Raw genomic sequence first — 25,478 nt, forward strand, 5'->3', positions numbered from 1 at the left:
TGTTACTAATCCAAATGAGCTCCAAATGGGCTCCAGATTACCTCAGCCATGGAGGTTGTCACAGTTCTCCATCCCGAGTCCAGTACTGAATTGAACATCACCTACCATATATTCTTGGATCACCAAGAATCCCATTTTACTTACACATCAGTAAAAGTACCGGGCAAATGGACAAGGGTGGTTTCAGGGGCCATACACTAAGGGTTTATCTATCAACAGAAAGATGTCATCATAGGAACAACTACTTGTGCAGATAGTAATGTTATGTATTTTAGTGGGGAGTAGTATAGCTGACTTTTTTTTTTTTCCCTCAAAAAATGGCTTTCCAACAAAATTGAGTTCTTTGATCAGTACCAAGTTCTCTTGTTTGGTCAGATAACAAGTGATTAGTTTTGTTCCCCTCTCACCTTCCAATTTCAGGAGAGGAGAAGGAAGGAGAACTAATTTTTTCTTACACTACAATGCAGAAAAATTCAAAACAATTACTTCTATAAACTTTAGTATATAAATGGAAAATACTTACCATTTTTATTGACTCAGGATAAAAGTGCATAAATTAGTCAAATACATATTTACCCTTTATAAATGCACCCTTAATATGAAGTATAACTGAACGTAAGGTGTTCTAACTACATGGAAAAACAATGTCAGAGAGCCCTTTCCCTCCCAATTCATACACTGAATGTATAAAATAAACTCACTACCGCATGAAAAATCTGATTTGTCCAAATCCCCAAGTGCCACTCATTTGCCAGTAGGGTCTTTGAAACTCACCACATAATCCTAGTACCTGAATATCTTAATTGAAAGAGAAAAATGGAAGAGGGGAAAGATGAGGAGGATGAAAATTTATACATGAATTAGTGTCCTGTATACCACAATGCGTATAAAAGTTTCTGATGAGTTTGTTAATCAGAAAGAATTCTACAAATCCTTGCACATGAATTCACTAAGAGGGAAGAAGTGAGGAGCAACTGCAGCAGTAATAATATATATTGAACTCATCACTACATTTTTGCATCATTTTTCTTCATTGTACAACTGGAGGAAAAAATCCAAAAAAGGTTTAATTTCTACCTCTACATACAATAAGTTACAAGTTTATTTATTTAAATAATTGTAAAACATCTTACATTTTTAAAGAGGTTAAACTATAAGCAAATACACACATACACCAAAGTTCCATCATTCGTGTCAGTTTGTCCTAGAAATTCTTTCATGCTGGTACCCTGTTTTGTTGAATTTTTTTCTGCATAAACTAAATCGATATCTGAAAGGCTCCATAGAAAATAGAAACTTCAACTTTTTACCCCTACAAAGTAAAACAAATTGTATCCAAAATATCGAGCTTGAATCATTTTGCCAATTTCTTTTTCCTTTTAATATTTTACAAATCTTAGGAAGGTTTCGTGTCTTTCAAGAAAGACTTTGCATTTCTGATTCCGTTCTGCCAACTGTTGTTCGTCCTGGCTCTTGGCTGATTCTTCGTTCACAATGTTTTAGGAGTTGATGTGGTTGTGTCAGAAATATGAAACAGGTAAAAGATGCAGCCTTCTATCTTGTCCAATCCATAAAAAATGTTCCTTTATTTTTCATGGGCCTGGCTTTCCCCCAAAAAAGAGCTTGTAGTGCTATGTTTTTTCTTTTTAGTGGTCCATCACAATAAGTAGTTTTGTGCTGTAAAAGAAAAATGAAAAAAAAGAGGAAAAAAGGGAAGAGGGAGAGGAGCAAAGCTGCCTCTTCCTTACATCGGGGGAACGACAAGACCAGTCATGGCTGAAAAAGAAAATTGACAAATATGAAATGCTGGCATATTTTTATGGAACAAACTCTATTTGAGCCCTTCACCCTTCTGTGTGCAGTCATGCATTGCAGCAGGTTAACCTACTACATTAAAAGACCTTCAGCTTCTTCTAATGTTTTTATGCTCAGTGAGAAGAACTAACGCTGCCAGATTGACAGTGATCCAAGAAAATGGCCAATGTGCTATTTCTTCATCAATTCACCTAAAGGACAGGGCCAGTCTGTTTTTTTTTAAGTGGATGAAGGAGATAGGCAGTGGATTAATTCAAGTCTTAGCACATGAATTTTCAGAAACGCCTAATGATTTTGGGGTGGTTGTGTCCTGAGACTTCTCAGAGCTGGCCACTGCTTAGAACTGTCCCCAAACTTTCAGCCTTCTGATGCTTTCTTAAGTTGAATAGTCAAAATCACTTTTGAAAAATCAGGATCTCAAGGAGGCTCCTCTGTTCCCCGCTCAACCTGCAAGGTTATGTGAAGAAGGACGATGGAAAGCAAATGCAAACTGGCCCCTGAGCTGCTTCTGGGAACCAGCCCCAGAACTCCACGTGCCAATTCCTTGGAGAAGGACCAGAGCTGGGGTTTGCTCATTTACTTCCAGTGGAAGCAGTGGCCCAGCCTCTCTTTCTCGCTCGGTTTACCCCATATGTCTGAATGACTGTAGCCTTACCTGGCACAGTCCCAGAACACCGGGCTTATGTAAATTATTTATTAGTCACTCCCGGTGCCTTTAATTGCAGCTATATTCTTCATAACTGACAACAGCAACATTTGAAGTTGCCTGGAACTGGTGCTGCTCCCAGAGGTTTTGAGGGGTAAGTTAAGTTTATACGTATTTATATAACAAATGAGTGAGTCATATTTTCAAAGGGGCCTCAGTGTAGTGCAAAGTCCTAATCCTGCAAAGATTTACGTTCACTGAAATTTGTGGGATTATTCATGTGTTTAAAGCCCTGTCCTCTGAGAATTAATTTCACCCTTATGTTCATAGTGTTTAAAAAAAAAACGCTCAGGGCAAGATCCTCAGCTAACATGACTCTTTTATTGGAGCTCTGTTGATTTTAAACAACTGTGGATACGGTCTATGACTTAACACAATAGGAAAATAAATATTTTCATATTTTGTAAGTGACTAGGGCTAAAATTTCCTGCCAATTTTGGCAAATAGTTGAAAAAGAAAGTGAAACTAAATAGTCAAGTCAAATTTCTACTGTTTTAATTGCCTGGGAATTTGCTAGTATTTTTCAAACAGAGATTTGTCAAGGAGACAATTACGTCACCCTAAATAAGGGAAGTAAATCTTTGCATGCCTGTTTGGGGGGAGGAGAGGGCAGAGACGAGAGGTGACAGCGTGCACATTTGAGGAAGAGAGGTTTTCTGTAGCACTGCAGGGGCTGATCCTTTCCTCTTCCTCACTCCAAAAATTGAAGACCAAACTTCACTTCCTCGAGGGTAGGTGGGGTCCCAGCCTGACTCTGCAGAACCCTCTCCTTGTGCATTAACCACATGCCTGCCTTTCAGCCCTCCAGAACAGAAAGTTTGATTTCAGTCCTGGATTGATGCCCTCGTCCAGACTCTGCTGGGCTGCAGAAGAGGTAAGTGCCCTCAGCTGCTCCCGGCCATCCCGCAGGTTTCCCAGTGGAGCAGTCTGAGCGAGCACTTCCTAATCTGCTCCAGGCAAAATCATCCGAGTTAGCTCAAAGAATTTAAATTGTTTGTCTGAGGTATCCTGGCTGGGTCTTTTGCCTGAAGCAAATGAAGGAGCACTCACACAGCCTGTGCCTGGTCGGTCCATACGGGGGTAATCTGTTCTCCTGGCACAGCCAGAGACAGCCCCTGTCCGTGGCTTTTAGGCTGTCTGGGCAGAGAGGCAGCAGACCCTGGTAGAGCTGACATGGTTTCATGTGAGACACACAGGGTCTGCTGTCAGTGTAGTTTAAACTCTATTCCCAAGGGGCATTGGTTGTACTGGCATAAAAGCTTTTTCAGATACTGCTCTTATCAATATTATTTTCATTCCCTTAATCAAGGAGAACTTTGCAGCAGATCAAAGACCAAATCAAAGACCTGAGTTTCTTCCATTTCTCTTAAAAATATTTTAAGACTACTTGTAGACACAGCATTATGAGAAGTTCCTTACATTGAGGGACAACTACATTTTTGCTGTGTAATTAAAGAGATGATGCTTAAAAGGCAAAAAAAGGCAAAAAGCCTCATAACTTCCCTGGTCTTTCACCCCAACGTTGCAGCTTCACCCCTTTCTACAACAAAGAACAAGTTGAGGAATTCTCACCTTTTTTTTTCTACAGCTCATGTAAACAGCCTCACTCTGTGCTTCTCTTTTTGCGTACCTTATCTGTCCATTTCCACCCCACCTCCACTCCCCTTTGGGGCTGCACTGTCAAAAGCCTATTCCCAGCCTGTATCGCTTTTTATTGAATGTTTGTGAGGTTTGGATTAAGGTCTTACACTGCTAGCAAAGCTGTAATTATTTTTGCCTGTATTACTATATATTGAATCGATGTAACTTTTCAATAAAGGTGGTTCAATGCAGGACACTCCCTGATGAGTTGGGAATATAGAAACCACAGTCATTATCCCAGAGGGTTGTTTTTTTTTTTCTTGGAGGGAAATGGAAAAAGAATTAGAGATGAGCCTTATTGTATTAACCTTGACAGCTTGCAATTATCAACTGAAACACTTGATTAAAATTGTCACAAGGTTGGAGAATTTTTTTATAAATAAATAATCAAACATGGATAGTACCCAGATGCTATGGTGATAGGCACCTTTAATGGGTGTAATTAATAATGATCATAAGCCTAGTGTATACGAGTGGCTCCTGAAAACGCTGTCTTGCTTTGTCGTGGAAAGAAGTCGGCATGCAATTCACACAGGCACTTGGGAAGAACTGGAAAGGGGCTGGGTGCTGTGATAATGTACACACCTATACGTGTGCACACCCTGATCGAGCTCTTTGGATGTCTCAGCTGCTTTCATGGGGTCTACATTATGCCCTGTTTTACAGGCTATGCTTTTTAGATGGGTGTTGAGCATTTTCGGTCATTGTTTGTTGCCCTCTCATTTGGTTTGACTCAGGTTTCCTCTCTTGCCACTAAGCTCCCAGCAAGCCCAAATCTTGTGGTTCTGCAGCTCACTGACGAGGTGAACGAAGAGCTGCAGTGGTGCTGCCCTGAGCATCTTAAACGGCTATTCCTGTCCTGCAATGCCAGAAATACATCTGTGTATGAGCTGTCCTGTACATAAAGGTAAGTTTGTACATGGCAAGCCACCGAGCTGCTGGTACCAGAGCTAGCGGCCATGTCATTCAGTTTAAACTCATAGAATTTACAGCTGGTGGGTGCAGGCTTCACCTTACTGATATCTTTGACTCCCACCATGGCTACAACCAGAAAAATATGTCGTTTCACTACTAATATTAAAGCCAGGGAGAAGTTTGTAAAACAGTGCACCTTTTTATGAGGGAGTAATCAGCTGAAAAGGCAAGAAAAAAGAAGATTTCCAGAGAAAAAGAGCTGACTCACTTAAGCAGAAAACATCAGTGGCTTGGATGACGGACACCACCAGCCTCTATAGCAGACTGTAAGTGAAATAAATTGTAGCTTCTGTGAAGGACTTGGGAGGATAGTTCTAGCTAAGATACTAAAAAGTAATAACAAAATACTTGTTATTCTTGAAGAATTTATTTTACATTTTCCCCCCACAAGAAATTAATTTTTATTTTTTTTTTAAGCAAAAATCTGTCTGTCTGGAAGATTTGCATTCATCCACATGCAAGCAGATGATTGCACATGTAAGTAAAATATTTTTAAATAAGTAGTGTTTTTTTCTGCTTTAGAAGATAAGCAGGTTAAACCATATTTTATGTTTTTTTTAAATGTTTTTTTAAAATATAAACAAAGCTTTTGCCAGCTAGAGATGGAGAAGTTAACTCAGCCTCAGCTATTGAGTTACACTGCTGTAGCTATAGATCTCTGCACTGTGCTAAGTTGTACATGTGCAAAAGGCCGCCTGAACACTTATTTTAATTTAGTTCCATTTAATTAGGAACAGCCTTAAAAATCAAAATACGTGTTTGCAAAGTGATATGCATTAGCTTAATTATTAAAGAGCACAGGAATGTGTAGCCCCTCTGCAGTTACGTATGTTTCCAGATGGACTACAAAGTGGCGAAGTTTTAGCCTGTGAAGGAGAAATCAGTGTTCAATCTTACCCACAGTCTTTTCTTCTTTTTTTTTTGTGACATAAAATAGGCCTGAATATGTCTTTCCATAAATAAAATAGGTGCAGATTTTTATGTTCTCCCATGAAAAATGGAGCTCTTGTCTCACTTGAGTAAGTTTGCGACATACGATGAGATACCAAAATTAACATCCCATCAAATGAAAGATAAGTAAATAATAGGCACAGGAGGGATTTTTTAGCTAAGTGTTAACAAGAAATGTAAATATCTCTTAAGGTTTTCTTTGTTTAGCGGCAGTCTGTGCCCCATACATCTCTGCCAATAAACTGGGGAGAAAAATGTACTTGATCCTTCCTATATATCAAATTTAATCACATGACAGATAGATATTTTCCGTATATATTGACATCATGGGTATATCATTTACAGGCTTTGGCATACTTAGAGCACTGGCTCGGCTCTGGAATCATCCTGGTTCAGACAGAGGCATATTGCTGCACATTCCTAGCTAGGAAACACCCAGTTATTTTTACCTGGTCAGAACAGCCAAGAGTTATTTTAAAATGCAGCATCGTGTTGACTGAAGCTAGGCTTCAAGCTGGCACAGCAGGTCAGGCACTGGGAGCAATCAAGAACCATTGCTCTGTTCAGAAGCCCACCCTTTACAAACTTTTCAGAGCAGGTATTCCCTACCTGTTTCTGCAGCCTTTTAATGCAAGCAGACCAGGCTTCCCTGTGCTGTTGACACCCCAAACTTTGTCAAGACAAGATATGAGCAATTAGGGTCTTTAACTCAAAAACCTGTATTTCCTTAGGGAATGGTGCAGATGTCCCTGCTGCTAAATTGAGGCTGTTCCTAAGCATATCAGACTTCAGTACCTTTTGGATTGGCCAGGATCCTGGTGGTTAATGGAACATCTGACCTTCTGGGGCTTGCCTGCTATTCCTTGTAACTGAGCTTGCATTTTTATGTTGAGATGTGCTGAGCTGGCCAAGGGTAATCTGGGCAGTCAGCGGTCCATGCTGTTCCAGCAGTTTCCAATTTGCTTACTTTTCCCCATCAGCTGCCTTCCATCTGAGATGAGTTGATTAGGCATTTGTGTACTTATCATGCCGCGTTGCGTCACGTCACATTATATCTTCCCAGTGCCTTTTTTAAACTCCCTTGACATATGACGTGAATGGAGCAAACAATTGTTCTGATCAAGATCACCTGCTCTCAATTTGGAGAGCATATAGAACTGAGTGGTGTCCAGTATGGATTGCTGCTTGTTCTCCACCTATCATGTCCTGTTACACTGTCAGAATGTATAGCAGATGGCAGGTGAAAGAGGTAAGCGAGAACACATGGCACAGGATGGGGTTATCTGAGGGTAGGCCCACATGTCTTGGCTGTGTTGTGCAGCCCAAAGCTGAACAGCAATAGATATGCATGTTCCATGCTTAGCTAATACTTTTGATTTACAATATATTTTTTACAAGCTGGCCTATTGTCTCCAGAAGCTTTAAGGATGACTGTTTTGTTTTGGTTTGTTTTTCAAAAAGATTTTTGTAAAATAAATACCATGAGCACTGTAAACTCTATAAACAGCGAGGAATAATAATAATCCAAGGATGAAGCTTGTAGAGCTCCTCCTGTTTAGACTAGGTTTGATCCAAGCCTAAACACAGTTGTGGTTAACATACACAGAAGCTATATTCAAGATTTTTGTTGCTCCTTGTAAGTAGAGTGGCATGCCCTGTGGTGCTGGTAATATTTCTGATAATATCACAGCAGCAGGATGCAATAAGTAGGATGGAGACTGTATTACTAGGAAACTCTTGCCCTTGAACAATAGATGTAGCCAAAGTACAACATTGCACACACTACATTAAAGTTCAAAAAAATCCCTGTTGGGGAGATGTTTTCCCTGAATTATGGATAAGGAAATTGAGAGGCAATACCAAACCCCTTGTATGATGTGCTTTGGGATGGAGCCTGCTTATATACTTATATACTTGAGCTGTGCTTTTGCTGATGCCTACGTTAAAAATAAAATAATAATAAAAATTACATTACCAGCACACCTATTCTTAGCTTATGTAACATAGGGTGATGGCATAGCAATGGAGATTAAGTCTCCCATCGCTGCAGCACAGTAAGTCCATTCAAGAGGCCTCTTTGGGACCCTCCTGTTGACTTTCTGGCCACATCTGTCTGTCAACACTGTGGGAACGTTAATTTGGATATCAGGCTGCGTGGATCTGGATCCTTTCCAAAGCATGTGCTCCCCAGCTTGCATCAATTTAAATATTTCAGTTGGAAAAAATTTACATCTATGGCTGAAATAGTTAAATAGTGATGAAGATCTGGCATAATGAACCTTGGGCAGACGTGTTCGACTACTGTCTGTGCGGTGAGTCACAGCTGCTGTTTGTTGTTGCTGCCTGACTGACAAGTCTCATTGTACTAGGTGTGGTGGCTGCTGAAAGCTTATTTAAATGACAGTTGTAGCTGTATTACTGTATTTATTTATCACAGTGTTGGTGTACAAGGAGCTTTCCTGCAAAGAAGGGGATAGAGTGGACTTTTGGTAGTAAAAGAAATTCATTCATGAGAGTCCTGGGTTTTTACCTTTGAGATTTTATGTTATACTTGATATTAAATTTCCATTTCTAGAATTTATTACCAATTTATAGATTGGATAAAATATTTGGTAAACGCTAACTGGCAAGAACAGCACCAAAGGACGCTGGTACTTCACCTGTTTATAAGAGGGTTAAGGAAGAATAACAAACTCTTGCTAAGCACAGGCTTAGGCAGATGGAACAGACATGGTAAGTTAAGGAAAAGTATTAGCTACATAAAAAGTCAATGTTTTTCTTGAAATTACCCACTGCCTTGGGTAATTTCTTAAAAATTTGCCCTCCTCAGCATGGCAGTTACACAAGTTTAAATTTAAATCAGATTTAAATCTACTCTGAATGCACAGCGACTCGAGCGATTTGTCTTTTGATTATAGAGCACTGGCCAATCAGCTTAAGCTAACCGAGCAAACTACTCTTAAGTTGATGAGCCTTCCTAGTTAAATGTTTAACTAAATCTGTTTAAAATCACATAACCTTGGACTAGTTCCCTAAAACACCTAAAGCCTCACCATGTGCACTTATTTATTTATTTGTTTTTAATAAAAGCACGGTGAAATCAATACATTCCCGCTTTAGCTGATATGAAGAACTCAAGGAATTAAAGTTAACTGCAGACCAGGTAGTGATGATTACACTTTAGAGACCATGATCATACATCATTAACAAAGATAAACCCATCTCTAAACGGTGTAGCTAAATAGCCACAGCTGTTGGGCCAACAAAGCTTTCTATTTGTATAGATGAAAAAAATTGCTTCAAACCCTTCTACTCTTCTCCTTTGAGTAAGAGAGAAATTGAATTCCCTATTAATATGATGCTTGTGCATTTACATGGATATATTAATATGTTTCATTACTGGGGAAAGGAGATGATCTTAGGCACAAAATTGGGGCAGGGGAATAAGCTGTTTCACATATATAGCAGAATTCTGTAAGTTAGCTTTTAAAAATATAATTATTTTTGTTCAACACACCTAAAATTTCCTTATTATATAAAATAATCGCAGTTTATGTTAGTCCCTGTGGCCTAGCTAAGGATTTATAATGCACCCAGATCAACAGGTGTGGTTTGTAGGACTCATTTTAGAATTACCACTGGCTCTTGGCATGGCTGAATTCCCAGAGTTGTTTTCTCTATGGTATCTCTAGTGAAGTCTGAAGGAGCCAGATGACTTCTCAGGCCCTATAAAGGTTTTTTTTTATGGAGACTTGGAGTGTATTTATGTACCGCATGCCCCCCCACAGCCTGTTAAAAGAAAGAATTTAGTACAGGTTTCCATTCTTATCTTAATACTCACATTTGTTTTGCAGATCACCTTTAAAAAGGCTGTAAATGTACTATAGGGCTTAATTCCCTGTATGAGCCTAAACCTTGCAGCAGGTTTCAAGACGTTGGCCGTTGTGTACAGAGCTGTCTATTAACTCTGCGGGGCAGATGCTGGTTTTATAAGTCCCTGAAGCCTAAGGAGAAGCTGTTCCTCACAAAAGAGCTGGTATTTAAATGCAGTGTGGGTCAAATCTTTCTTGGTTTAAACGAGTGTCTGTCCCCCATTGTTTTACCTCAGAATAGACAAACCTTGGAGCAATGCTTTAATCCCATTGAATTGGGTCAAATTTTCACTAGTGAGTGCTGTAATGGTGAAATGGTCTTCAGATGATTACTGTATTTATGAGGCTAACACAGCGTGCTTCGTGTGTGCCAGCTGAATATTAATTGTACATTTCTTACCTCTAAACCCATTTCCATTGCCACTAGAGCAGGCAGGAGAAGGAGACCCTTGGGGTCTGATGACGGGAGCAAAGGCACTCTTCTGTTTGACAGCAGGAAAGACGGAAGAGGAGAATGGAAGGATGGAAGAAGTGCTGGAGGAGCCAACTGTTGGACTTGAAGACATTACTGCAAAAAGAAAAAAGTGAATTCTCATCAGAAATGCAATTTTAGTTGGTAAAACTGCTTAAAATGTCTGTCCTGTTGACTTGGCTGTTTAAGGTAAACCTAGAGGTAAAGATGTAGTTACCTTGAATACTTTCGCTCAGAAAAAAATACATTTAATTATTTTAAAATGAGGGATGAGTGCATCAGGAAATGGTAAGTCAGCAAGGGAGAGAGAGAGTTAATGTGAACAAACAGTAGAGAGTAATGGCACGTGCACTTACAGTTTGTGCATTGAAATTGGGAAAATAAATAACTCCTGTCCATTCCCTGGCTTTTTTTAAATGAAGATTTCATTGGTTGGAGCTTGCTGGGGGGATGTTTTAAGCTTTTAATGAGATTTGAATCTGAACTGTCTTATTTTTAAAAGAGGTGTCTTTGAAGAAAAAGTCCCATTGCACAGCACCTGTAAGCTTACCTTCTAGAAAAATATCAACTAATTCTCTGGAAAGAAGGAACAACTAACCATATTCCTTGTGGTTTCAAGTAAATCCCCAAGTCTCATGTAAGTAGTGGTTTGAAATAAGAACACCAATATGCTGCAAACCTGGTCCTTTCCTTACTGAAATCAATGGCAAAGCTCCAGAACAGGGGAAGAATCCAAAGTACCTGAACATTCTTTGGGCTTCACCTTAAATTACAACTCAAAGCATGAGGATATTGCTTAGCAAGTTTCAGACCGGCAAGAAACCCTCATCATCACTGCAAAGTGGGTATAATATAATTCATAGAGAATGTGAATATAATATAAAATAGTAAATAAATTAAAACTGTTTCGCTGTTTTCATGTTTTCATACATATGGAGATAAAAATACAGAAATGTGTGTATGTATATGTGTAGATAGATGTACATACACACACATCGACATGCTCCTACAGAGGGAAATCAAGGCGTGGAAAGAAGAGTGACTAGCTTGTGGTACCACTGGTAACTGGAAATGCAGTTAACGCTTTTGTTGTTATATTTCTGCTTACCATCAAGGTAAAAATAATTTCACAGGAAATTAATCCAAAATTCAGCTCTGTTATTGCTAATGCAGTTCATGCACTTCTCCATGGACATAAAAAACACAGACTGCCTTTGAGAAAGGATCAGAGTAGCCTCTTTCCTTTAAGTGGATCTAAAGTAACATCTAAACATTTTTTTGCATCTAAAGTAACAAATTGTGCCTCCGTTCTCTCTGTGGCCTTTGCCACTTGCTTAGGAATCTGCATAAGGAAAAAAAAAATGAAGTAAGCACAGGTAGGATTCAATATTTCTCTTATTCTTGAAAAACGGGAACATTTGCTAGTTCATACTAGAACATACCGGAACACAAATCAGAACCTTTTACAAAAATTTAGAATCATAGGATTTCACTAAATCTTGAGAACTTCTGAAAGACAGCACTTGCTGCATTTTTTGATGTGGTAAATTAAGCTATGCAGGACAAGGCACCAATTACAAAAGAACCAAAGCACATACTTCCGTAAGGGGATCCTGTTGGAGAGCCGTTAATGAACCCAGGTGAGCCTGGAACGCCCAGGTTGGACATGGGGACGTTGCTGTAGCCGTTCATACTATTGCTGGAAGTGCTGTAGTTGGACTGCTGAGGCGTGGAACTGGATGAGTAACCACGGGGTGAGATGCTGCTTGTATTGCGAATGTAACCTAAAAATAAAACATTTCACAGCATGTCAGTGAATTTAAATTTAAACTTTTTCCTGTATAAATATGAAAAAATCCTTTCTCCTGGTTAAATAAATGATTTATTTAAATCCAGATGAATTTAAACAGTCGAGCATGTACCATTAAATTCTGTGTTTTGTATGCACGTGCTTTCAAGTTAAGCAATACTGAGTTTTAAAGCAAGGTAGGGAACTAAACTTTTTTAGGTGAACTGATGTATATTTGTCTAATTAGATTTGGCTTTTTTTGAAGTTGAAATCTGTTCCAAGACCTGGAAAAAATGTGTGCTCATTTTTCTGATGTACAATTTGTGTGATTTTCTGTAATTTTAGGTGGAAGTTTATACTTTTCAAATTATTGATGAATTACAGATAAATCATGTACATTTTTAAGGGGAAATTATAACCAATATGTAGTTTGCAGTTAACAGAAAGAATAAACTGTGTAAATAAAATCTTGGCTTTTTTTCTCCAAAAAGAGAATACCTTAATTATCAGCATTATAAGGCTATTAGTACACATTATTATTATTATCACAAGGCTATTAGTACAGCAGAAAATGTTTTTTATCCACTGAAGAGCTTTCATTAGAAAGATATGATCCAATAAATACAAAAGTGGTTACCATTTAACTAAATTAGGTTATATCTGCCCACTAATACTATGAAGCTCTAATTCAGGGTTGGTAAGACCTTATTAAAAAACTAACAAAATTATCTACATTATTACTTTTGGCATGGCACATTTAATACTAACTTCATATGACATGGCTTTAACACTTTAGAGCGTTTTAATCACAGCTATTCATGCAGTCAGACACCACAGATTCGTATGTTACCGGAACACATTGTTAACCTGAGAAATTAAATAGTCAAGAGTCAGAAAATGCCCAAAGTTTATATTACTCCTGTGATGTTAATATGACATTTTATGGCTTTTTTTTCCCTAAAAAAAATCAATAATATATCATGTTTGATAAATAAAACATATGCAAATTGGTAAAATAAACGTTGAGGAAGAAACCTTTTTTTTTTAAAAAAAAAAAAGAAGGAAAATTCCCCACCTCTTTAAGTGAGAGTTTGTTCAGTTGTTGTCCTTGTCTTTTACGAAAACAGAGATCTAACAAAAGATATTGAGTGGAGCAGGGAGAGAATTGAGGGTTAGGTTGATGTCAAATCTACCCAAGAATGGCTTCAGCCATAGCTAATTGGATGACTGGAACCTGGTGTACAGAAATAGTGTCCAAAACGGCACCACGCATCCATTCCTAGTGCTGACAGCTTAAAGCCATCTTTGTGTTCAGAAGCTGAGTAGGTAGAAAAGTTTAAAAACTAGGATGGAAATGACTATGATTTAGCTTTTCATTTTTTCAACTAACACGGTGCTGCTTGCAGTGCTTACCTTGGTTGTTCCCCTGTGCTGACTCTGAAATGCTGACGCCTAACTGGCTGCCATAGGAGTTAATTCCCATCATACTGCTGTGAGCCGGGGAGCTGGACAGTGCGGGGATCTGTGCGGGATTCCTTGGTACACTATAGAGAGCTTCTGCAATGTCTGCAGCTCGTTTCAGAATGATGTCCTGCACAGTGAAGGGCACAACTTCAGGAATGTGCTTGGAGAAAATGTTTGGAGTTTATTACAAAAATAGCACCATATCCCACTACCCTGCTGAGAGGGGTTCCACTGACCTGGTTGTTATGTGGCGTGCCATACAGTGCTTCAACTAGGTCAGCAGCTCGTTTCAATAGCATTTCCTAAAGGATGAGCAGATAGTAAAATTGACATTTTAAAAGAAAAGGATTTTAGTACAAATAAAACCACGGGCTAGTGTTTTCTGAGGTCATGAGTGATTATGTGGGGTCATTCTCAAAAGTGAGTCCCTTAAAGAGGCATTATTTGGCATTTAAATGAAAAATCAACCCCCTTGAAGTATCTCAGACTAGACATCCAAAATCATCGGTCACTCTGGAAAGCATTGCGTGCGTGCTACAAATTGGCTGCCGCTGGCTGTGCAGCACAGCCCGACTTCGGCAGGGCCTTGGAGCTCTCCATAGTCCTGAAGCTGCTTTAAGCACCCTCGCTTGAGAAATGGAGACAATTTTCAGACAGAACCCAATTTCAAATAGGAGCTCATTTTGCTACGGCATTTCAATATATTCTTTGGCACAGATGTAAAAAAAGATAATAATAATAATTAAAATGTCTGTTTCATCAATATGTCCATTTATTTTTTCCTCAGTAATGGTAATCAATCAAATAACACACTTTAGCCAGTAGATATCTTCTGTCACCTCTGACTGTAAGAAAAAAACAACCACCACAGTATAATATCTGAATACAATAGCCTGTCCCCATGTAAAGATAATAATAGTTACTTTCAGTGCACTAAAAGCAAGGAATAGAGTCTTTAATGCCAACTGCATCAGGCTAGGTACTAAATCAACACGGTGCGTAAGATTACAGCTACATTTGTTTCAACACATACATGCTGCAGTTGTGGCTACAGAAAAAGCTGGGCTTTGAGTGATTTTTTTTACTAAAAAAAAAAAAAAATAAAACTCATTTAAAACTCTTGAAAATATTTTACCTTAGCTAGTCTTTCAGGGTCACCTGGATGTCTTGGGATCACTTTCTGCAGTCTTTGGAAACCATAATCTATGGTAGGTTCATTTAAAGCTGAAAGGAAAACAGAAAACAATGCATTATATGATTATGTTTTCTAAAAAGGCGAGTTTCACAGCTGCTGCACTGAAACCTCTCCTTGTCCGGGTTTTGCCTAGTACTCAGGTGAGCCCTGATCACTGCGTGAGACAAGTTTAACAGTAAGTGAAACTCTGTAAGAACCTCTGCATGAACATCCCGGTTTCTTTTTGAAGATATTACTTTTGTACCACTAAAAAAGCTGCAGTACAGAAGCTATCAATGTTGAACCATATTATACGGACCAGGTGTCCTGACTCCTGGTGCCCCAACTCCACTCATTTAATTGTACAGATGTTTCTGCCTTATCTGTACAACAAACTGCACGGTCCTGGAGAATCCCTCAGTGTGTCTGTAACTTGTTAAATAAAGAATTAGAGATATCTTCCTGCTTGTAACCAACTCTTGAAAGAATTCTGTGCGTTCATGCATATACACACACACACATCCCCTCTGCCTGCTCCTTCTGGTGGGCACAGCTGAACTGAATGCACATGCTCATTTTCTGCCAGTATTCCAGAAAATGTGCTCAGAGGCAGATACATTGACACAAATGACAAAATGTATGTGAACGCTACAGGCTGTTTGCACGACTTCTAACTGAAAGCACCACAAGGGGCAACACTAGTGAGTTTGGCTTTGTCAATAAGGACCAAATGTGCAACTTGTACACTTAAAACGGATTCAATTGTCAGTGCAGACTTACCATGTATTAAAGGCTGAGTGAATAATCTGAAAGATACCGTAGGCAACCAGGGTGCAGCCCATCATCAGGCACATAAAATTCTTAAATTGTGTGTGGCTCTTCTGCATACACAGCCACTTCACTGTAATGGTGTTAATTGCTAGTGGCTAAAACACAATATTTTAACCCAGATCCTCGGTACAAGCTGGTAGAGCCCTTACGGCAACGTTGGTTAAGTTCAGAAAACTTCAGGCACACTGATACTCTCTGCATTGCATCTGACAGTAATAATCTAGTTTCTGATTACTCAGAATTAAAGTCTGATTCCAACTGATACAGAAACCAAAGTCAGCTTTTTAAAGTTCAGCATGCTTATAGGATTTGCCTCTAATACATTAGGAGTACTAGTGCTAGCTAATACAAGTACAGGTATTTTTAAAGAAATTCCTTATACTTCAGGATGTGCCTTGTAGTATAAATGATATGTTCATGCAATCACATGCTAAGAATCCTGATGAGAATTCCACAAAGCATTTAATAAGTAACATATGTAGCTCCTTGAGCAATATCCTCGTTCAGTACTGACTTCTTCCATCCTCTGGTACTGTTTTTCCTTCTTAAAAAAAAAAAATTTTTTGAACGAACCAGTGACATCAACACAGCTGAAAATACCTGATTCCAAGAGATGCTGATGGCACTTATTTAATCTTCCCAAATGTACTCAGCACCTTCCATGATAACCATTTCCGATACGGGGAGAATGAAACTATCAAGTGAGACAGACTGTTACACCGCTCCAAATTCTCTGTTTATCTGTGTCTGTCTTTGGTATAACAACAAGAAGGTAAAAGGTCATATTCCCCACTGAGATACATTTTATATTTACTTTTTATTAAATAATTATGGCATGGCATGAAGTTTAAATATTACAGGAGATAATCAAGTGGGAATTGAGAAGAGAAAACCCAGACCTGAGAATTTAGTCTTGGCTATACTTAGAATGTCTTTGCTCTCCACTGGGAGCCATTCTGGTTTGCTTAAGGAGTTTAATAATACACATTTCAACTGCCACAGAATCTACATCCCATTTGGGAAGAGGGTTTTTTTTGGGGGGTGTTTTTTTTTTTTTTGCCAATAATCCTGAGAATTATAGGCCAATTCTCTCAAGAGCCTATACATCATTACGTGCCATTTCTCTTCTTGATTACAAGTCTAATCAGTTAAGTTTTATGTCTTAAGCTAGGCAAAAACAATGTAAAATATACAGGAATTTATACATATATGTATATATAGTTGACTAAAAATAGCTAATGGGAATATACAGAATTCTAATTCAGGAAAAAGAAATTGGCTATTATCCATCAAACATTTTTCCAAAGTATTGACACAGACATTTTCATTCTGTTCTGATAGATAAATAGCAGCAAATCATTTCTCAACAATGTTGAACTGTTCCGAGAAGAAATCAACCATTTTGAGTCAATGCATATAATATGCCTCTCATCACAAAATGTTTTCTGTACAGCTTGCAACAAAATTGCCCACTGCTAGTTTTACTCGTTAATGAAACAAAAATCTCTCCGTCATGAAGTCGTGGTAAGAAACAACCTCCAGCGTTTGTGGGAGCAAATGGCACCATTTCAGCTGAAGCTGCAACAGGAGAGGTAAGGCTGGTGTAGGCTCCACCAGCAAGTTTTAACAGCTCCACCACGATACCACTTCCAGTGAGAAAAGAGCTATTGGATCAGCAGTAGTTTATCTGCATGGTATGGAGACATGTGAAAATGATAACCAAATGCTTTTGGCTTCATGGATTCAGAGACCATAAAGGAGTCTGACACAGAAGCAGGCTGCTCATTATTTCGTACAAATCAGATAGGTATCTGAAATGAAACTCCCAAGAAAAAACAAGATTCAGGTACAGCAAAATCCCTTTGGGCACTCTCAAATCCAGTGTTTCAGGCACAAGGGGTCTCTTGAATTTCCCAGAACATAATTTAAAAAATTGTTCATGACGTGAGATAATGTATGCAAAAAAGAGCAACCATCTAGCGAGTAAACTAAACTGTCGGTTAGTTTATAAACCACACTCCAGCATAATTGTTTTAACAACAGAATTGTTACAGTCAGCAGCAGGGAGAGGTCTGAATGCTCCACAGCCTGCCTGACTTAATTTATGATGAGACTCAAATAGAGTATGGCACAGTGCTGCCTCTCTTATATTGTTCCTTAGCCTCCAAAACCTGTGCTTCCATTTCAAACACAAGTCTCCAGTTGGCACAACTCACTGGAAATGAAAACCTCTTGCACTTGAGCAACTGATGCCATGACATCTGTCCTATTTGCAAAACCCGAACCAACAGCTCGGTCCCATTCATCTCAATGGGGACTAACTCCGATGCCCAACAAGAACAGTGCTGACATTTAAAGTATTAATTATTTCACCACACATCAAAGCACAGGAGACTGGGGAAGGAGGAGGATGTTATGGAGATCTGCACAATTCCCCATGAGTGACAGCTTGTTCTGATAGTGCCAGTCTATGCCCTGGGAGCTGCACACGCTCCCTTTCCACCAGCCAAAGAAGGGCCTCATTCAAAGACCTTAGCAAAGTTGTGCGTCTTTGCTTTACAAAGTAGAACAAAGGCCAACAAGGCCACTGTTTGCAAAGTATGAATGAGAGAAACACCAAATGCATACCTCTAGGTATAGCTGAAACCCAGAGCACATATGCAATAGTCGAGTATTGTACCTAGCCTTAGAGCTGTTAGCACAGAGAAAACAAGGCACCCCTGGACTGAACTGCCTGAATTTCAGCTGTGCACTGGGGACTATCCTCACTCAAACCACCAGTGAAGAGATGCTTGGTGTTCACCCTACACAATAAAACATTGCCACCTTGCTGGCTACAGAAGCTCTCCTGCTAATCCTGGGTGCCTGGAAGTACACACATTCTGGTCAGCCTGCTCGAAGGTGTACTCTATGACCTGGAGATGTAGAGTTGGAGGGATGCTACCAGGCAGTGACTTGTGTTAAATCTGCTGTTTCAGTAACAGCTGTTCCAAATACCCCGGTCCCTACGCAGTGTCATCTCCTATCGTGTGCGTCTTTAACAGGCTAAAGCGGTGTAGGAGCTGTTCTCTGCAAGGGCTTTCAGCTCACATCAGTTGTGTTCTGGTCAAGTGAGCTCACCTGCAATTTCCAGAGCTCACTGTATCCTTGTAAGCACCATTTCCCACAAGCAGATAACAAGACCTTCTCAAATCTACTTACAAGCTTAAGCAAAACAGTACCTCCTATCCTTGGTGCCTGGCATAGAGAGTGATACACCACAACCTGGGAGTCCAACAGATCCTGCAGATTACTTTATATTGCATTGCTCTGACAAGTTAACCCCTGGAGGATTTTTGCTCAGCAAGGAAAATTATGTTCAAAATCTCCCTGATATACACATTTCCAGGTTAGCATCTCTATGACAAACCAAATGCAGAGCTGTGATCAAACTTAAGATATGAAAGCCTATGAGACGTAGCTTCGGCTGGCGTAAACTGAGGTAAGCGTTATTAAAGTCAATGGAACTATAATGGAACTGCTTACAGCAGCAGAGACTTTGAATTTGTATGGTATTAAAAGCAGAATATGAGGCTACTGCGAGATTAGCACAGAGAACAAATGCCTTATTACTCTACGAACAGCTGATGATAGAAAAGTAACTCCGAACAGGGAGGCGTAGGCGTTACCTGTTTAAGGCTCACCAGGAGATGATGCTTAGCTGTGGTGATGTAAAACCAGACTTTTTATCTCCCTCATTTTAAGTACACACTTACTACTGATGTAAGTTGGTTCAGCAGTTGCTGTTAGCTTGTAGCAAGCCGTTTCACCAGGTTTTTGCTGCACTGTTACAAGCCCACAGCATCCTGTTGGTTTCACTCGTAGAAGAGTTTCCCATCTGGGAACCGTATGGAAAAGTCCACGCATCACATTTGGGTGATGAGAGGAATTTGATGGCTGAGTTGCAGCACCCTGAATGATAGCACTTAAGAGTGGAAATGCTGACAGAACCATAACTGCAGCACTGCCAGCACAGCACACTGTGCTAGGAGCCCATTATAAATGCACATTACAGGACGCATATGAGCTCCTGTAACTGCTCCGCTGTGGCGTTTAGATTTACCCTTGAAATTTATATCTAATTTTTGTACTCATCTTTCTAACAGTTTATCACTTTCTTCTTCAAACAACCTGTCTTTTTGTTACTCCTTAAAAAAAAAAAAAAAAAAAAAGCTCAAGTATAATCAGGTCAAACATTAATATTTGATTGTATATTAAATATCGAGGGCAGAGGCAGATATGCGCTGCACAATACTAAAATGATTGCTTTTGTTTCCATCTTTTCAAAAAGTTTTGGTGGTCTGGTGATTACAGGATACGACTTGGACCTGGGACTTCTGTTGCCCTGGCTCTCTTCAGCTTTCCTGCACAACCACAGGCAAGTGGTCAGCCCTTCTTCAGTTTCCTGTGACAGTGCCTCACATAAAATGGAAGCACGTGGCCTTCTGTAACTGCCCATGGCTGATGCAGTCAGACCCTGGTGAACCTTCTGAGGTCTGGTTTTATATGAATAATTATTATGGTTATACCTGCGACGTGCCTATAGCCAGCTGTTCAGTGCTTTCCATGTGACTTGACCCTTCGTGCTTTTCATCTGAGGTTATCTCAGCACTTAATAATTATTAAGGACTTAATACAACATGACCCTGATAGTGCCGGGGCTGCTAGTTGTTGCTGCTGTTATTAATTCTGACAGAACTACGTCTGCCCAGGCTTTCACTTTGCAGGATTTCACACTCCTCAGTCTCCTGGGCTTGATGTTAATGTGTCTGCATTTTATTTTTTTTTGTCAAGTGTAGGCTGAACGTAAAGGGGATGTACTGAGGGGAGAAATTCCTGGTTTTAGAGACAAGGACAAGTTCAAGACAGAAGTGGTCTTATTTGTCTCTCCAAGCTGCCCCATTCTCTGATATTTTGTCAGATATAGACTTTGGGACAGCTAGGAGGAATATATTGCAATATAAAGTGCTATCAAGAGAATAATAAGCTTCAATTATCACAAAAAAGCTATTTTCGTTAAGATACACCGGACTACCTCACCAATGACTATAAAATCTATTGAACTCTCCTATTCAGTGTTTTACATATTTGCCTGCTACACTTTTTCCAACAAATACCTGCACTTCTGTGATGTGAGGCTATTTTCCAGAGCGCTATGGATATTCGTGCATTCGGTGGCATTTAAATAACCTGGCTTCCTGAGGCTGTTTTCTGGTAGCTTCACTCTTGACTAATCATGATTGAGCTCTGCAGCCTTTCCTTCCAAGAAGGATTAATTCAGATCTCTCTTACAATTTTTCCATTTTCAAAAAGTGTGCTTGGACTGCGCATCTGTGGTGCTTCTACCTTTCTGATAAGCCTGGCAGAAACTGCTGAAGAGGTTCAGAAGTTGTCAGGAAGGGTATGAAGAAGATTTACAAGCAGAAGGACCTTGACTGCATGAATATCTCTTGCCTAGGTTAAAAGTCAGTGTGTTTGCTCACAGCAGGATCACAGCAGTTTTCTGATAGCACAATCATGGAAAGAAAAAAAAAAAGCCACCATGTTATTTTCATAGCTTAGAAGTTGTTTTTACTGCTATTAGCAGCAACAACCTGGGGGAATTGATTACACAGGTGAGCCTCTACCTAATAGCTGTGTTTATCATTTTGCCTGCCATGGTGGGAGAGCTGCAGGTTCCTGAACAGACAGATTGAAACGTTGTCTCTTCTACCCTCGCCCAAACAGCTCGGCATCTTCTGCGAAATGCTGTTTTGTAACATATGGCAGTGAGCACCCACTCACTCCTCAGAGAATGCTAACAGATATCCCTATGCCAGTAACAGCAGTAAAACAGGGATAGTATATTTAACTTTCTTCCCTTCCGCCAGCTCCTACATACATCTTCATGTCCCTTTTTGTGGCAGCACGCTAATTAATATGTCAAAGAACTGCTACTGTCTGACTCCAGTCCCCCCTAGATGGTACAAGTAAGTCTTGTACTTAAAATGGCTTCACCATAACGAAAAGACTTTTTCCTTCATAGGCAGATGCACGTTCCTATTTTACACATCTCTGCATCGCTCCATTCCTAAAGCTCTTTCAGTTCTCGTACCAGCAGCTTTCAGACTGATGCTTGCAGTGAAGAACTGGAAGATCAAGGCCTCAGCAAGCAAAAAATGGCATAGGAGAACTTTCCAGTTTCAATGTGTAAGAATAACTCAAGAATTAAGTCTCTCTGTCCCTATGAAGGTAAAAGCATCACAACTAACACAACCCCTACAACCCTTCACTGCACACGAATCAATGACAGTGCTCCCTTGCTTAAGTACTGCTGGACTCCACCAAGCTGATCTGCTCCCTCTCTTTAGAGGAACAATTGTGTTTTCATGTAGATTTGGAATTTTAACCTCTTTTGTGGCTTTGGCCAGTTATTGCTCAGGGAAAGGCTTAACCTGCTCAGGCATCAGGTTCAGCTTTTCCCAGAGACAGATGAATGAATGCACTGACTTAGAAGAAAACGTCTTTCAAAAGCTTTTGGCCAGATCCTGAACTCACAGGTCCAGGCATAATTCCAGAACAAATTTTGGTGCAAGATCAGAACAAAGTCCTAATCTTCGTGAGGCTGATTCAGTTTCAGTCAATGGATATCATTTTAATGTCCTCAACTAACTGTGGATCACACCACTATCATAACAAACATAATCCTTTGTAGTTCAGCTTTTATTTCTTTAGAGTACCTAGTATAATGGAAGACTTAATTCTTGCTGCAGGTTCCTAGGTATTATGACAATCATGAATCAATGCCTTCCCACATACATAGGTAAACAGTAATTTAGCATTTGTACTTTAAAAGTATATATAAAATGGCATATGGTGGTAAGAGATTCTTCAGAAATCACTGGTTCTTGCTAAAGCTTACTAAAATGTCAGATTTCCATTCAAATTTTTCTAGTTTTAGAAAAATTCTAACTAGTTCACTCAACGCATGGTTAAGCTTTTGCCTTATTTTTTTTTTAATAAAATGTTTCTTGGACCCTCGTTATTATTTTTAATTTAGGATTTACATTTTTTCAAATGTAGTACACAATTACTTAATGAAGACTGTTGGCAATAAGAGGCTTTTAAAAAGAGAATCAATCCTTACATTTTGAGAAAGCTGAATATGATTTGGTGGGAGCAAGTCATTCAGTATAAATACAATTGACAACCCTGTGCACCATTATTCTCCGTCCATGCTTAATAGGCTACAGAAGTTCTGGTGTACGCATGGTATGCCATCGCTGATACTACTGGTACTGACAGTTCAGTGAGGGATGGTCATCTGGTCCCATCTGATTCTTCCTTTCAGATATATAGATTGCTCTCTCTATAATATTAGTATTCTCCTGTTACCAGAGGTGAATGTAGGGCACTAAACAAGTTTATAATCCATTTAAGAATTAAAAAAAAAAAATAAAAAAACAATTGTATTTATTTTCCACTCGGCTCATTGGCTTCTCTCAATACAAGACACTCTCCTCGTCCTCTGGGATTATCTCGAAAATGAAAGGTTACCCCCAGCGAGAGAGAAATGTAAAATAAATACTGTTATAAATAAAACATCTTTGGATATATAGAACAATGCTATCACGTTACTGTACATTCAATATATCTACGGACAGAGCCATATCATAACAGCATGAGCTCTAATCTGGAAAAAATATTAACATGTGTAGTAACAGTCCCTTAACACCTCTGCACAGCAATGAAGCTATCTCCTTATGTATCCAAATGCCACAACTAGCAGAGTGGCCTTCAAACAGGGAGAGGCAAAGCAAGCAAGCAAACAAAGCACGGAGTTGTCAATACTGTTTACCAACACAAAGAGGCTCAGAGCTCAAGCTCCTCCAGTGTAAATCACAGTCACCTACCTGTGTAAATAAACCTGCCTGGGGCGCCTTTGCAAAACTGTTTGGATTTGTATGATAATGTCACTTCAACCACTCCGGGAATGTGACGTGGAGGTGTCTGAACTCGGATGGCATGAGGTGTGATAAGCTGGGAAATAACAAAAGGAGAGATGCAATTATGGTATGTCTGTGTTACACCCCCCACTTGCATTTACACCCTCCAAACATACTTTATGAGTAAAAGCATTGCTTATTGCTGCGTAGGAGATGCTATAGATCTGGCAGGTGATACATTTGGTCTAGTTTCTTGCCTCCAGGAGAGGAAAACACTTTTTTAGGATAAATTGTCATCAAGGAAAATTGTATTACTTATTGCTTAATTGCTGGCTTCTTGATGGACATAGATGGAATTCTTTTTCCTTCCCAAACTCTTTCTGTGTTCACGCTCTCTTGCTTTATTTCTATACCTTCACCTGCCTCCAGACCCCTGAGTCAATCACATTGTGGATCTTACTGGGCAGTTGGCCTCAGTAATGTCACCTAGCAAGGAGTTCCACAGAGCAACTGTGTCCCATGAATTCCCTTCACAGAGGTTTATCCAGCCCATCTTACATGCCACCATTTTGGTAGCATTGTTGGGTTGGGAAATAACACCACTCCCCTCCACCTTCCAAATAACAGCAGAGAGTTGTTCCAGCTTCATAGCAGGGAGATGCCTCTACCTACCTCACTCCAGACGAGCATGGTTCCAAATACTACTTGCAGCCCATCAAAGAAGTTGTCTCCAATGATGATCACCATTGCTCCTCCTGTTGTCCAGCCTTCACTCGGGCTGATTGCTTTGATGCACGGTGTGGCTAAACAAAAGCAAAGCCCAACAGAGCATCCGATTAGGGTTGGGGGTTTGTATTTGTGCACAATTGTGAGATTGTTCACAAAACTGTTTGTAAACCCCTGCAGCTGATGTGTGCACCCAACTTCTGAGTGCATTAAGCAGTCCTAAGTCGTACCGAGACAAAACTTCACCTGTCCACTCCTGGGAGTTTCTGCACCGCTGCAGTGTCACGCTTGGCAGGAATTCCCCAGCGCTGCCAAAGGCCTGGGACAAGTCCCCTCCAGCCATTCACCCATGAAGGCTGCTTTACTGTTCCAGGAAGCCCAACAAATATATAAATAAATAAATAAATAAATAAAAGTGTTTTCTGCCTTGCTAGTGTTAATTACTTGCCTATTCATTACTGGCACTTAACATGGTGTCATTAAAGCCTAATAGGCCAACTGTAGTGGGTGTAAAAATGAAACGCTTAAATGGTTGTGCAGAGGCTGTTTTAAAAAAACACTCATTAGCATACGATCACACAACAGCTAAAGCCTGTGCAAAGGGAGGTAGATTAAGATTTATGAAGTTTATCAATGGGTAAGAGAGATATGGAAATATCAAACGTTTCCTCCAATTCGTGTCAGAATACGATTTCTAATAATTTTCTTGATTTTATAGAGCGGATTTTTTTTTCTTCTCTCTTCCATATGTTCAAGGCCTCTGGACTATACATCCCATCAGGAACCCAATATGGTTTCCAGGCCATAACCAAAGTCAATCCATCACTCCATTCCCAATGTTGACAGGGTCAGAGGTGGAGGGGAACTTTGGCAGGGCTCCAAAAACATGAGACTCCTTTGAACAGCCAGTCAATCACATCCAATCAGTCAAGGAAAAACTGGATGGCTTCCTAGGCTAGGAATCCTGGGATTTTCCTTCTACCATTTCACTGCCCGCTGGGGGAGAATTAACACCACTCTGAATTCTTTACTGATTCAATCATTTTCTTCCAGTTCATTAATTCTTCTTATAGGTTGATATAGGGCACATTTAAGAAG

The 25,478-nt window shown here is 39.7% G+C and overlaps 1 protein-coding gene across 3 annotated transcripts in view; it reads right to left on the reverse strand.

Moving 5' to 3' along the window:
- Positions 1–589: 589 nt before the first annotated feature.
- Positions 590–25,478, reverse strand: part of EBF2 (EBF transcription factor 2) — a 132,908-nt gene continuing 108,019 nt past the window's right edge. The window contains exons 10-17 of one of the 3 annotated variants that reach the window (XM_082779640.1): positions 24,327–24,457; positions 23,622–23,748; positions 14,821–14,909; positions 13,922–13,987; positions 13,635–13,812; positions 12,031–12,216; positions 10,361–10,528; positions 590–1,677 (exon numbers count right to left, since the gene is read on the reverse strand). In XM_082779640.1, the coding sequence (XP_082635766.1) occupies positions 1,658–1,677; positions 10,361–10,528; positions 12,031–12,216; positions 13,635–13,812; positions 13,922–13,987; positions 14,821–14,909; positions 23,622–23,748; positions 24,327–24,457 (965 nt within the window). In that variant the 3' untranslated portion in view covers positions 590–1,657. Of the gene's footprint in view, positions 1,777–5,137; positions 5,402–10,360; positions 10,529–12,030; positions 12,217–13,634; positions 13,813–13,921; positions 13,988–14,820; positions 14,910–23,621; positions 23,749–24,326; positions 24,458–25,478 lie in introns of those variants that run through there. The other 2 variants (XM_082779639.1, XM_082779638.1) reach the window with 2 other exon arrangements.

The sequence above is a fragment of the Aythya marila genome (assembly GCF_965140915.1).
Source record: "Aythya marila genome assembly, chromosome: 26".
NCBI lineage: Eukaryota > Metazoa > Chordata > Aves > Anseriformes > Anatidae > Aythya > Aythya marila.